This window comes from Triturus cristatus, chromosome 3_1, assembly GCF_964204655.1.
Source record: "Triturus cristatus chromosome 3_1, aTriCri1.1, whole genome shotgun sequence".
In the NCBI taxonomy this organism is placed as follows: domain Eukaryota; kingdom Metazoa; phylum Chordata; class Amphibia; order Caudata; family Salamandridae; genus Triturus; species Triturus cristatus.
Genome location: NC_140583.1, coordinates 1,161,387,863 through 1,161,401,279, shown reverse-complemented (window position 1 = coordinate 1,161,401,279; position 13,417 = coordinate 1,161,387,863). Strand labels below are relative to the sequence as shown.

At 48.8% G+C, this 13,417-nt stretch overlaps 1 protein-coding gene across 6 annotated transcripts in view; it reads right to left on the bottom strand.

Annotated features, from left to right (window-relative positions):
* Positions 1-11,733: 11,733 nt before the first annotated feature.
* LOC146861709 (zinc finger protein 425-like) overlaps positions 11,734-13,417 on the bottom strand; it is a 281,372-nt gene continuing 279,688 nt past the window's right edge. For 4 of the 6 annotated variants that reach the window (XM_085646056.1, XM_085646057.1, XM_085646058.1 and 1 more), the window contains one exon: positions 11,734-12,814. In XM_085646056.1, the coding sequence (XP_085502182.1) occupies positions 12,171-12,814 (644 nt within the window). In that variant the 3' untranslated portion in view covers positions 11,734-12,170. The remainder of the gene's footprint in view (positions 12,815-13,417) is intronic. The other 2 variants (XR_014979015.1, XM_085646061.1) reach the window with 2 other exon arrangements.

Below are 13,417 nucleotides of genomic sequence, written 5' to 3'. Positions count from 1 at the left end.
TAGTTAAAGGCAACTACCTGTATGCCAGCCACTCTTAAAACACCTGCCAGAATAGATCAGTAGGGGCAGGAAACCCTACTTCCATCAAACTGCAGAGAACTTCATATCAAATAATGTCAACATTATTCATGTGCAGTAGAATAAAACTAGGATTAAGGTTGATAAAGAATGAAAAACATTTCTGGGATACATTACAAACATAAGACATACAAATATTGGTAAATGCATTTTAGAGCAAATGTTTGGATTAGGAAAAAACAAATTGGTTACTTCTAGGGTTTCTTTTCACTAAATCGTGGAGTGCCAAGTGAATATTTTTGTGTTATGCAATGCATGAATCAAATGGAAGCCTATTTGTTTTTTAATGAGGTTATAAGAATAGCCAGAATTCTGCCAGTGCACCTCAAAACTGACTACCTATACTTGGTTCTCTGCAGAATCGATGTACACTAAGTAGCCAGCTCACGATCAATCAATATGCTTTGGAAGAACTATGTTTTTTTCTTTAGAGCTTGGAGTCATATTATCTGCCATTACTTGGTGATGCAAATAAAAGCTAATAAATTTACCCATTTCAAAAGTCATTATATTTTCAAGCTTAGACTGATAATGTTTGAGCATTACATTAGGAAAGCATTGGTACAGAGCTGTGCATTTGTGTTTCCAACATAAAAAGTAATGCTATCAGCACCCAGCCCAGACTAAATATTCAAATCATAATCAGGCAACCTGCATCTACAGTGACGCACTAATCAAGGTAGCCGATATTCTGTATGCCTATCATTTTGGCCCTTAGAAATGGCAAGCATTTACTGAAGCAGTGAAAATTGCCCAACAATTCACCAAACGTATCACAATATAGGGGGCTTGGCCTAGCAGTCCAATATGACGGAAGCACTCTAGGCGAGCTCCAGCAGCCCATTAATTTATCCTTTATTTATCCTATCTCATTGGTCCAATGGAAGTCCGTGGAAGACCACCACAGACATGGCAGGTGCTGCGGAAGGTCACTGAGACGAGCGGGAGCACCAGGCAGCGAAAACGCGAGACCAGTGGAACTCGAGGCCTGCTGGGGGTGTGGCCGGGCAGCAATGCAGCGGTGAGGAGGCTGAAAGCCGGAACTGAATCGGAGCGGCGGCCGAGGGCAGGAGGAACGGAAGAAAACCTAACGCGAGTGCGGTAGTGACAAAGGCCGGCCGGCTGCGCTGGTGACTCCCGGGAAGGCTCGGCGACTGCGGCAGACACGTGTGCAGCGACGGGGACCACGAAACGGGTGTCCGGCGAGTGACACCCAGGAGGGGGGGGTCGGGCGAGGGCCCCTGCGGACGGCGTCTGCCCCAAGCCGCGGAGACAGCTTGCTCGGAAGCCGATCCTCGTACTGTATGGAGCTGGGGCCTTGGGCCGGCACTGGGGTCCAGAACACCGCCAGGAGTGGGCCCGAGAGCCGGGTGCTGGGCTAGAGCTCGGCCTGAGTGACTGCACCGACTGTGGCCCATTATACACATTCCTGGGCTTAACAGGGTGGCAGCTTGCAGAGGCAGTGGGCAAGCTGAGCGGGCCTGGGCCCCAGACAGTGAATGCATTCTAGCGGGAGGCCCATAGGAGTACAGCACCCCGCACAGACTGCTCACCAAAAAGAGGCAGCCTCCCTCTCTGGACCCAGTCTCGATCTAGACCTGGCACAAATTACTGAGAAGTCCGAATATAGGACAAGAAGGTGAGCAGGGCACTCATCGGGGGCCGGGGGCAGGTTGCGACCGCTAACAGAAGCGGCTGGGCTAGGTCCTGGTGCGGCTTTTGGGTGAGAGGCCCCATACCTAGCCTTTGCAGTCCAAGAAACAACCAGCAGCCCACGAGCGGCACTGGCGAAGCAGCAGCAGAGGGTCGACGCGAAGCACCAACAGGCAGTCACCCCGGGTATCCGCGCCTGGTGTGGTAGCCCGGCTGGGTGCACCAGCATGACAAAGGACAAGGTGCCTGGGGGGCCCTCTAAACGGAGCACATTAGACAGATACACAGGAGCAGGAGGCCCGACATCGGACCAGGGTGGTACGGCGGGAGCTATGCTAGACAACGCTGCGCTCATGACGGCCATCACGCTGTCAGGGATCAGGGGTAGTGGCGCCTACTTCGCGAATCCCTGTAAAGACTAAAACTCCCATGATGCTTGAAGGGGAGTGGATAAAAGCGTTGTGCATGCGCGGGCCTGCGCGCGTAATTCTGAAGTTGCCTTGGCTCCTCCTTGAGGTGGGGAGTGCTGGTTGGTAGCGGAAGCCCTGTCCTGGCGCCTCAGTGGACTGGTTTAGGTTCCTGAACTCCGGCGTCAACGTATCCCGCCCCATGAGTAGCTCCGTGAGCGGCCGCGGCCATTCACGGGGTTTTCTGTGTTGTTTGGGCAATTACCATAGTGGAATACTGCGAGCGGCTGCCGCGTATTACCGTGTGTGGAGACTGAAGCCTTTTTTGTCATCGCAGCACAGCGGAGTACAGCGGTGAAGGAACCGCGTACTTCCGTGTGTGTTTTGGAACTATTGGTGAGATGCATAGGATGCTCAGCGGAGTACAGCAGTGAAGGAACCGCGTACTTCCGTGTGTGCTTTGGAACTATTGGATGCACAGCGGAGTACTGCGGTGAAGGAACCGCGTACTTCCGTGTGTGCTGGTGAGAGCGTACAAACATTACCCATGGCCCTGGAAAACTTACAGATGTGTATTTAACTGCTGGATCTGGAAAACACCCCACGAAAAATTAGAGGGGGGTCTGAATCTTGTTACATCTGTGCGGGAGCGGATTTGACTTGATCTTTTGCTTGGTGGATCCTATCTCCCCCATTCTTCCTGGAAGATGGCACACTTCCGGGGTGTTTAGTACCCTTTTAGATTTGTACTGTCTTCTCTCCGAGAACCTGGGGGTACGTATGTGTGTGTATAAGGTTGAATGATTGGATGGCTTATGGGAAGTGTGGTAATGACCTTTTGTGTCTTGTTTCAGATATGCTTTTCATCTACCGACGTTGGGTATACTCCTTAGGACGATAGCCTGCCCTGCTCCATCCAGGTACATCCGAGTTATTTAGTAAGACCAAATGAGCGTAGGATTTCTTTCATTTTTGAATATATCTGTGTTCTTTTTGTTACAGGTTCTATTTCCCTGCAGTCCCTCCCCTATCCTTTCCCTCGCCTGATCACTCGAACACCCTGTAATTACCAAGGGTGTTGGTGGTATCGGGAGGTGGAACTTTTTCTGCTGCTACTGGGTCCTCTGGAGCGTATCCTGACAGAATTACGCGCCCACGTGTTTAGCTCTGCCCGGCCCAGGGGTGGTAGAAAAATGGCTATCATGGATGACGTCCTTCAGGCGTTACTAGTGGTTCAACAGGAATTGGCTTCTTCTAAGGCGGAGACAGCCGCTTTGAGGGACAAGGTGGAGAGATTGTCTCTGAATCCCTTTGACGCCTCCTCGGCGGCTTCGCCGATACAGGTTATGGTGCCTCCGCCTATCCCTTTGGCTAGCCCGGAGAGGTATGCGGGGGACCCATTGAAAATCCAGGTATTTTTGACACAGATAATGCTGCACTTTTCTTGCAAGCCGGCCTCGTTTCCCAACAACCATTCGCGAGTCGCGTTTGCAATTTCCTATCTCGTCGGGGATGCGGCAAATTGGGCTGTTCCATTGGTTAGGAATAACGATGCAATCCTTTCGGATTGGTCCGCTTTCAGGGCGGAATTTGAGAGGGTTTTTGACCGAAGGGCCACCACCTTTAGTGCAGATAGAGAGCTCTTGGATCACAAGCAAGGTAGAAACCATTTGGTAACGTATCTAACTACGTTCAATCAGTTGGTGGCCGAGACAGCTTGGCCGGAGGAAAAACGAATGTCTCTGTTTTATCAGGGTTTGAGGGAAGAAATGAAGGACGTTTTGGCCCAAATAGACCCACAACCTACTACGTGTACCGAGCTGATAAATCTGACCTTACGGTTGGATGGCCGAATGTCTGAGAGAGGCGGCGAAAGGAAGCGATGGGACAGAGGATCCCTGCGATCTGACAGGCCTCCTCATCAACCGGTAGAAACGTCAGTGCCTGGGTCTGAGCCCATGGAAATAGGGGCGGTCCGAGCCCCATTGACCAGGGAAGAGAGGGAAAATAGACGAGTGCAGGGGTTGTGTATGTATTGCAGGAAAGGCGGGCATTACGTGAGGGAATGTCCTTCCAAACCAAAAACCTCGGGGGCCTGGTTGCGGAACAAAAGGGTGGCGGTATCCACCTCGCGTCCGACCGGACCGGCGTCAGACTCTCAGGGAAATGGGGATGCAGTGAAAGGCTGGAAAATCCCTTCTTTAGCTACCCCGGGCTTGCAGGACACAGTGTCTCACATAGTGCTCCCCATGAGTCTCGAGTGTAACCAACTGAGCCATCGAGTTCGGGTCATGATAGACTCCGGGGCTACAGGAAACTTTAGTGATGATGGTGTGGTAACAACCCTTAAATTACAAAGAGTCCAGAGAGAGACGCCAGAAGAGGTGCTGGCGGTGGATGGTAAACCCTAGAATTCTGGTCTGATTATAGAGCAAACGGAATCAATCTGTTTGGCTCTCCTTGTCGGTAATGAAAGACATATCGATGAGTTATCTTTGAATATTATAGAGGCCCCTCAATATGAGGTTATTTTAGGAATGCCTTGGCTGTGTCACCACAATCCCACTATAAACTAGAGAACTAAGACCATCCGGTTCCTTTCAGAGGAATGCGAAGGTCATCTGGTGCCCATAGCGTTCTCACCGGCCACGGCTTTAACACATCCATACGTGATAGCCACTGCGGCAGAGAAGGAGACTATATTACCCTTAGAATACACCCAGTTCAGAGATGTGTTTTGTGAGGTCCAGGCGGAGCAACTGCCACCACACAGGGAGTATGACTGTCGCATAGATTTGGTGGAGGGAGCTACGATTCCGGCGTGTAGGGTGTATGCATTGTCCGTGCCAGAAACCACGCATTTGCGGGAATACCTGGATCATTATGTAAAAATCGGGTTTATCAGACCTTCAAGGTCCCGAGCTGCTTCTCCGCTGTTCTTTATAGCCAAGGCTAATGGCGATTTGAGGGCCTGTGTGGATTATCGCCAATTGAATAAAAACACTGTGAGAAAAAGATATCCTTTGCCCCTCATTTCGGTGTTGCTTGACCAGGTGAGAGAGGGCAAGATTTACACTAGGTTGGACTTGAGGGGAGCGTACCATTTGGTACGTGTCAGGGAGGGTGACGAGTGGAAGACGGCTTTCAAGACCCGTTACGGGTTGTTTGAATATACTGTTATGCCGTTCGGCCTTTGCAATGCCCCGGCGGCATTCCAGTATTTTCTAAACGACGTTTTGAAAGATTTTGTGGATCTATTTGTTGTTGTATATATTGATGACATCCTCATCTATTCCAATACGGTTGAACAACACACAAGCCATGTTTATAAAGTCCTGTCCCAACTGTGTGCTCATAGGTTGTTCTGCAAGCTGAGCAAATGTGAGTTCAGTGTGGAAAGAGTGGAGTTTCTGGGAGTTATGCTATGTCCAGAGGGGTTGCACATGGCAGAGAGAAAGATTAAGGCAGTGCAAGAATGGCCCACTCCCCAGAACATCCGCGATGTGCAGTGCTTCCTGGGCTTTGCAAATTATTATCGGTGGTTCATCCTTCATTTCTCCCAACTCGCCGTTCCCATATCTCGACTCCTAAGGAAGGGAGCGCCATTCCACTGGTCCAGCGAGGCTGAAGAAGCTTTCCTCTTTCTGAAAAGAGCCTTTAACACGGCCCCCGTGCTTGCACACCCGAGGCCAGAGCATCCTTTTATAGTAGAGACGGATGCCTCAGATGACGCCATCGGGGCCATCTTGTCGCAAAGGAATCAAAATACAGGACAGTTACACCGAGTGGCCTATTTGTCTAGGAAACTGAACTCGGCCGAGAGGAATTACACTATAGCCGAGAAGGAGCTGTTGGCTATCAAGAAAGCGTTCCAGGAATGGAGGCATTACCTCTGGGGGGCTAGTCAACCCACCATGGTTTACTCGGATCACAGGAACCTACAGTACATGAAGGCTGCAAGGCATTTATCTCAACGCCAGATGAGATGGATGTTGTTTTTTGCAGGTTACGATTTCGTAATCAGTTTCAGGCCTGGGGTGGAGAACCGCATGGCCGATTCATTGTCTCGGCAGGAAACAACGTGTATCCCTGAACAACACAAGACTCTAGACTCTATCATTGAACCGTCCAAGGTGCTTTGTGCTGTTTGAGTAGAAAATTTCCTGGAGAAAGTGCGTGAACACGCCTCCAGCGCTGTATGGCAGGTGTGGGCTCAGAAGGCGGCGGGGCGTGCAGTAAAGAACGGACTGCCTTTTTGGGGGACTAGGCTCTACCTTCCCACAAAGGAACTCAGACTGAAGACTTTCACGTGGTGTCACGAGTCCCCTTTGGCGTGTCATCCAGGAATCCAAAAAACCTTACAGTTGACACAACGCCATTTCTGGTGGAGTTCTTTAAGTAGAGATGTGCGCTCCTGGGTGGCCCGGTGCGAGGATTGCGCCAGAGCAAAGACGGAGAACACCGCAGGAAGGGAAAGCTCATACCTCTGCCTACCCCAGAGCGACCCTGGCAAAGTATAAGCCTCGACTTTGTCACGGGGTTACCCATGGAAAAAGGGAATTCAGCCATCCTGGTTGTTGTGGATGGACTCACTAAGATGGGGCATTTCGTTCCATGTATAAACCTACCCACCGCTGGACAGACAGCTCAGTTGCTACTAAGTAATGTCATCCGCTTACATGGAATACCAGAAGTGATTGTATCCGACAGGGGGCCCCAATTTATCGCAAGGTTTTGGAAGATGTGGTGCAAGGCGTTGCACATAGAAGCCGCACTGTCCACGAGTTTCCACCCGCAAACCGACGGACAAACAGAGCGGCTGAATCAAACACTGAAGAAGTACCTCAGGTGCTATGCGAAATAAGCACAAGACTCCTGGGTGGACCTGTTGTGGATGGCGGAGCTGGCTTACAACAATGCCTGGCACAGTTCTATAAGGGTTTCTCCTTTCCATGCCAATTTTGGTTATGATGCCCGTGTTTTGCCAGTCACGTTACCTGAGGTGGTGGCCAACCACCCTCTGTGGCGTCTCAAGTGCGGAAACTGCATGCAGCACAGCGCAAGGTTAAGGCTCATCTGGTACAAGCTAAAGTTACGTACAAGAAATGGGAAGATCGACATCGGAGCGAAGGTCCTCAGTATCCGGTGGGGGACAAGGTATGGTTGTCCACTAAGAACATTAGGTTCAAAATGCGGAGTATATCCCATCCTCGGTTCATCGGCCCTTACGCCATTGTGAGGCAAATCAATCCAGTCGCCTACAAAATGAAGCTGCCTAGTTCTTTGCGCATATACCCGGTGTTCCACTGCAGTCTCCTGAAGCCGGCTGCGAGCGCGCGCAGGAGAGCGCCCCCACCTGTGCTGTGTGATGGGGGATTAGAGTACGAGGTCAGGTGCATTAAGGACTCCAGGATGAGACGGGGTGTGCTGTGGTACATGGTGTCTTGGAAGGGCTACGTGGAAGAGGGCGACTCCTGGGAACCCTGCCACAATGTGCATGCTCCGGCGGCCGTTCGCGCTTTCCACAGGCGGTATCCAGGGAAGCCTGGGCTTAGAAGGCGCTAGGAGAGAGGGACCTACTGTCAGGGATCAGGGGTAGCGGCGCCTACTTCGCGAATCCCTGTAAAGACTACAACTCCCATGATGCTTGAAGGGGAGGGGATAAAAGCGTTGTGCATGCGCGGCCTGCGCACGTAATTCTGAAGTTGGCTTGGCTCCTCCTTGAGGTGGGGAGTGCTGGTTGGTAGCGGAAGCCCTGTCCTGGCGCCTCAGTGGACTGGTTTAGGTTCCTGAACTCAGGCGTCAACGTATCCCGCCCCGTGAGTAGTTCTGTGAGCGGCCGCGGCCATTCACGGGGTTTTCTGTGTTGTTTGGGCAATTACCATAGCGGAATACTGCGAGCGGCTGCCGCGTATTACCGTGTGTGGAGACTGAAGCCTTTTTTTGTCATCGCAGCACAGCAGAGTACAGCGGTGAAGGAACCGCGTACTTCCGTGTGTGCTTTGGAACTATTGGTGAGATGCATAGGATGCACAGCGGAGTACAGCGGTGAAGGAACCGCGTACTTCCGTGTGTGCTTTGGAACTATTGGATGCACAGCAGAGTACTGCAGTGAAGGAACCGCGTACTTCCATGTGTGCTGGTGAGAGCGTACAAACATTACCCGTGGCCCTGGAAAACTTACGCATGTGTATTTAACTGCTGGATCTGGAAAACACCCCACGAACAATTAGAGGGGGGTCTGAATCTTCTTACCTCTGTGCGGAGCGGATTTGACTTGATCTTTTGCTTGGTGGATCCTATCTCCCCCATTCTTCCTGGAAGATGGCACACTTCCGGGGTGTTTAGTACCCTTTTAGATTTGTACTGTCTTCTCTCCGAGAACCTGGGGTACGTATGTGTGTGTATAAGTTCGAATGATTGGATGGCTTATGGGAAGTGTGGTAATGACCTTTAGTGTCTCGTTTCAAATATGCTTTTCATCTACCGACGTTGGGTATACTCCTTAGGACGATAGACTGCCCTGTTCCATCCAGGTACATCCGAGTCATTTAGTAAGACCAATTGAGCGTAGGATTTCTTGCATTTTTGATTATATCTGTGTTTTTTTTTGTTACAGGTTCTATTCCCCTGCAGTCCCTCTCCTATCCTTTCCCTCACCTGATCACTTGAACACCCTGTAATTACCAGGGGGTGTTGGTGGTATCGGGAGGTGGACCTTTTTCTGCTGCTACTGGGTCCTGTGGAGCGTATCCTGACACACGCAAGACAGAGACACATTAGATGCCAAGATAGGAGCGATGGGCTCCGATGTAATGCTAATCAGGCAGGAACGCAGTGGGATCTATCAAGGGGGGGTAAGCCCAGCAGATTATTGCACCTACTATGTCAGGGGGCAACGCAACCACAGAATATTCCCAGTATAGTTAGCTCCAACGGGCAGGTGCTCGCTTTGCGGGCTACTTCACTGAGTTATATGCCCCCCGGGAACTCCTGCTGCCGGACCCCGAACAGCGGTGTATAGATGACTTACCGCCACGGGCCTTGTCTGACGAAGCAAGAGCGTCAGTGGATGCCCCCTCACGGTGGAAGACTTAAGCACCGCATTGGGTGAACTGAATTAAGGGAAGGCGCCTGGCCCAAATGGATTCCCATGTGGATTCTTCACAAATTTCTTTTCCAAGTTAGGACCCCACTGCCTCGCTGTAGTGGACGAAGCAATGGAGCTGGGCAGTCTCCCACGAGACTGGAAGCATGCTGAGGTAGTGGTATTTCACAAACCAGGGCGGCCACTGGAACAGCATACATCATATTGCCCCATCTCACTATTAAACGTCGAAGCCAAAATACTGTCTAAGGCACTTGCCAACAGCCTACAGCCACATACAGCGCATCTAGTCCACCCGGACAATGCCGGCTTCATGCCCCAGAGAGCCACGCAGCATAACATCCGCAGAGCCCACAATGCCATCATGGTGATTGACACATATGCGGAATCGACTGCGGTGTTACTCGCAGATATGGACAAGGCATTCGACTCCCTCAGCTATTTGCTCTTTTGAGTCGCCTGAATCTGGGGCCCCGATTTCTAGCATTCCTAAAGTTGCGGTATACAGATCTTCCAGCTTCGGTGAGTGGCAGGATCTACTTCCCATACATATCCAATCGGAAGGGGTACCAGACAGGGGTGCCCCTTGTCACCATAATTATTTGAGCTAGCAATGGAGCCCCTGGCAGATTGGGTGAGAATAGATGCCTAAGTACAGGGCTTTGAATGGTCGGATTGATGCGGATGAGGTGCTGTTTTTCTTAACGGATCTCAATAGGACAGGCCCGAGACTGCTTCGTATTATGCAGGTATTTGGTGAGTCCTCTGGTCTTTTCATGAACCCCTTTTAAGTCTACCCTGTGGCCGCTGAAGGGGGCTAACGAACTTGGCCCTTGGGCATTGGAGGTCGCGATGGTGTCGGATGGGGTGAAGTATTTGGGGGTGTTTGTAGCGGCCTTGCAACATGCATCGTGGGAAAGGAAAATTGCTCCAGTCTGGGCATGGGTAAAAGAGGAAATGAAAACGTGGTCGCATATGCCCCTCACTATCTATGGTAGATCAGCCAACTTTAAAATGGTCTCACTCCCAAGTCTGCTATACCAATTGCAGAATTATCCATATCCAATATCACAAACCTGGTTCAGACACGTAAATGTGGTACTGGGACAGTTTTTATGGGTGGAGGAGTAGCTAGGGTTGCCCTTTCAACCTGTTTCCAGTCGACGTATTGCGGGGGACTTGCCACAGCTGACATCCAATCCTACTACATGGCATCACACCTACTTGTGCTCAATGAATGGTGGTACGGGGACCGACAGGACCCGGCATACACAGTGGAGAGGTGGCGCATGGGGGATGCGAGCCTCCATACCATTCTATACTCAGGCCCCATGCTCCGAACTTTGCCGCCTGCAACACAAGTGGTCTTTAGGCTGTGGAAACAATCCCTCTGCAAGATGGGATGGTTGGGCAGATTAGCGGGGGAAACACTGTTGTGGCACAACGGAGGATTGAAACAGTTGACCACACTGGCGGGGTCCTGGGGATGGGATAATATCGGTATCTCCACATTGGGGGATGTCATGAGAGGATCGACCCTGAAATCGTTCCAAGACCTGCAAAAAGAATACAGTATGCCACAAACCCAAATTTTTAGGTACCTCCAATTTAGACATGCCATTTCCCTCGGTATTGCAGAGCTCGATGCCCTGCACAAATATAATTCAATTGAAGCCAAGATGTTTATGGGAGACCTCGGGGAACACAAAGTAGCAAAAATATATCAGTCCCTGGTAACAGATAGCCCCACTACAGTAAACAAGCTAAGAGTGGCGTGGATGCTGGATCTGGGTCCATTGGACTGAGATGATTGGGCAGAGGTGCTGTCTTACCCGCGAGTGGCGGCGATAGCTACTCGACCGCGCATGCTTCAATTCAAGTATATACATCTGGTCTACTACACCAGGCAGAGACTGTGGAAGGCAGGCCTGGTGCTGTCTCCGGAGTGCCTGCTGTGTGGGCACGCGGAGGGTACTCTAATGTATAAATTATGGCACTGTTTGGCAATCACAACGTTTTGGCGAGGGGTCATGATGTGCCTCTCAGAGGTCCTAGGGTGGGATAGCCCTCCCTCACCAAGATTAGGTATCTTACACATCATGGATGTTGTCGGAGGCAACCTGTATAAAGGCCACTTACTATTAATAGGGCTCACACTAGCCAAAAGAAATATTGCAAGATTGTGGAAGGCAACCACCCCACCATCACTGTCAGCATGGCAAAAAAGGACTTGATTTTTATATGGGCAGTCTTCAAGGCTAGAGGGTGCCCGCAGAAGCACTCTCTGTAGGAGATGGGCTGAAATATTGGGGCCTATACTTGAAACCTGCAATTCGATGGGGATAAACACATCATTGGGGACACTGGCGATCGCAGGACAGTGGAGGGTGTAAGTAGTCTATACACAAATCAATTGGGGGGCAGGACACTTTGGATGACAAAGGATGCAGAATAGGGGCCGCACACAGGGGAGGGGTTCAAATTGATAACTTGAGAACGTTATAATGTTTTATATTTCATGTATATATAACAATGTTAAATGAGTTGTCAACATCAAAATAATATGGTTTGATACATGTCGACCGCTTCCTGTATTAGGGTGCGCCGAACACAATGTGACTATTAACACAATAAAATTTGTTTATAAAAAAAAAAAGTATCACAATTTAAATGTATATATTCCTGTGCACACTCAATACCTCAATGTATCTAAATCACACTAAAGATTATTTTTCCAGAAAAATATAGTAAGGCAGATGAAAATTTTGATGTTACTTACTAATACACAGTATCATGGAAATACATCTTTGCACTCATCACTTTTTCATAGACTATCAAGGCTGAAAACCCCTATCTGTTTTCTCTCCACGAAGATAATTTATTTATTTTCTCGCTAAATGGCTACCAATTTTCAAACTAACATCTCATACTTTTGCTGTTGCGTGTCGTTTTTTGTGTTTGAAAAGAGTGTCCGTTCGATTGAAGCTTTTCCCACATACATTGCATTCATAAGGTCTTTCACCGGTATGCAATACTTGGTGTCTTTGTAAAGCTCCAAGTTGACTGAAGCTTCTTCCACATACAGTACAAGGAGGAGGTTTTACGCCAGTATGAATTCTTTCATGCTTTCTAAGATTTGATAATGTTGTAAAGCTTTTTCCACACTGAGAACATGCACGCTTTCCATCTCCTTTATGTAGTCGCTGGAGCCCGCTACGGCTGGTCACTGAATGAATTAGCTCACTTTGAGATGAGGTAGATGGTTTGCATTTTGGCAGTGAATAATTCTGGCGTGAAGTAATGTTTTCATTTCTTATTTTACTTACACATACATTGTATGTTTCTGATCTTGGCTCATGGGGTGCTTCTTGATATAAAGTGTAATGTGTGAGCTCTTTACAGTCGTTTTGCCAAAGCAGAGTGTTCTCCTCTTTCAGTTCAGAATCACTTTTCGGATAGTAAATCAGAGTAGGTTTTAATTTTTCTTTTATATTAGCCACTGGTTTGCAAAGGCTCATGTTATCATTAGACTCAAAGCTATTCTTCGTTCTGCTGTTGTTTAGGTTTCCTGCAATAATAAAATTAAATGATCAAAGTGAGATTTTTACATGGGAAAACATGCACAACAACAATATTTTGACATCAAGGTGTGTGTTCTGCAATGTCAGAGAACAAATTCTAATGATTTAGTATGAAAAATAAAGTTAAACTAGCTTAATTACATTGCCGTAGACCTGAGGACAAAATAATTACTCTGCGTTAGGAGGTGAATAAATGCATTGTTTGCACCAATTGTGCCACTTCCCTCTCATGGTAGGAAAATATATTGTTTCAGGAGGAAGGGTACTCAGATAACATTCATAAAAGAAACTTCTTCAAATTATTTCAGATTTAGGACTCAAATATAATATGAATTTCATTTGCATTAAGTTTGTGCAGGTAATAGCCCAATGAAAAAATGTAAAATCAAAGAAACATCGGATGAGGATGGTCTGACAGCAAATGAACAACTTTTTTCATTACTTGCAATTAATATTGATAGTACTATAATACAACATCTACACTTCCTTGACGCGCTACACTCGGGAACCTTCTCCTTTGAACCTCTCCTGTGACAGTATAATTTCATCATACCAAGCTAACAAGGTATTACATCTTTTCTCCTAATTTA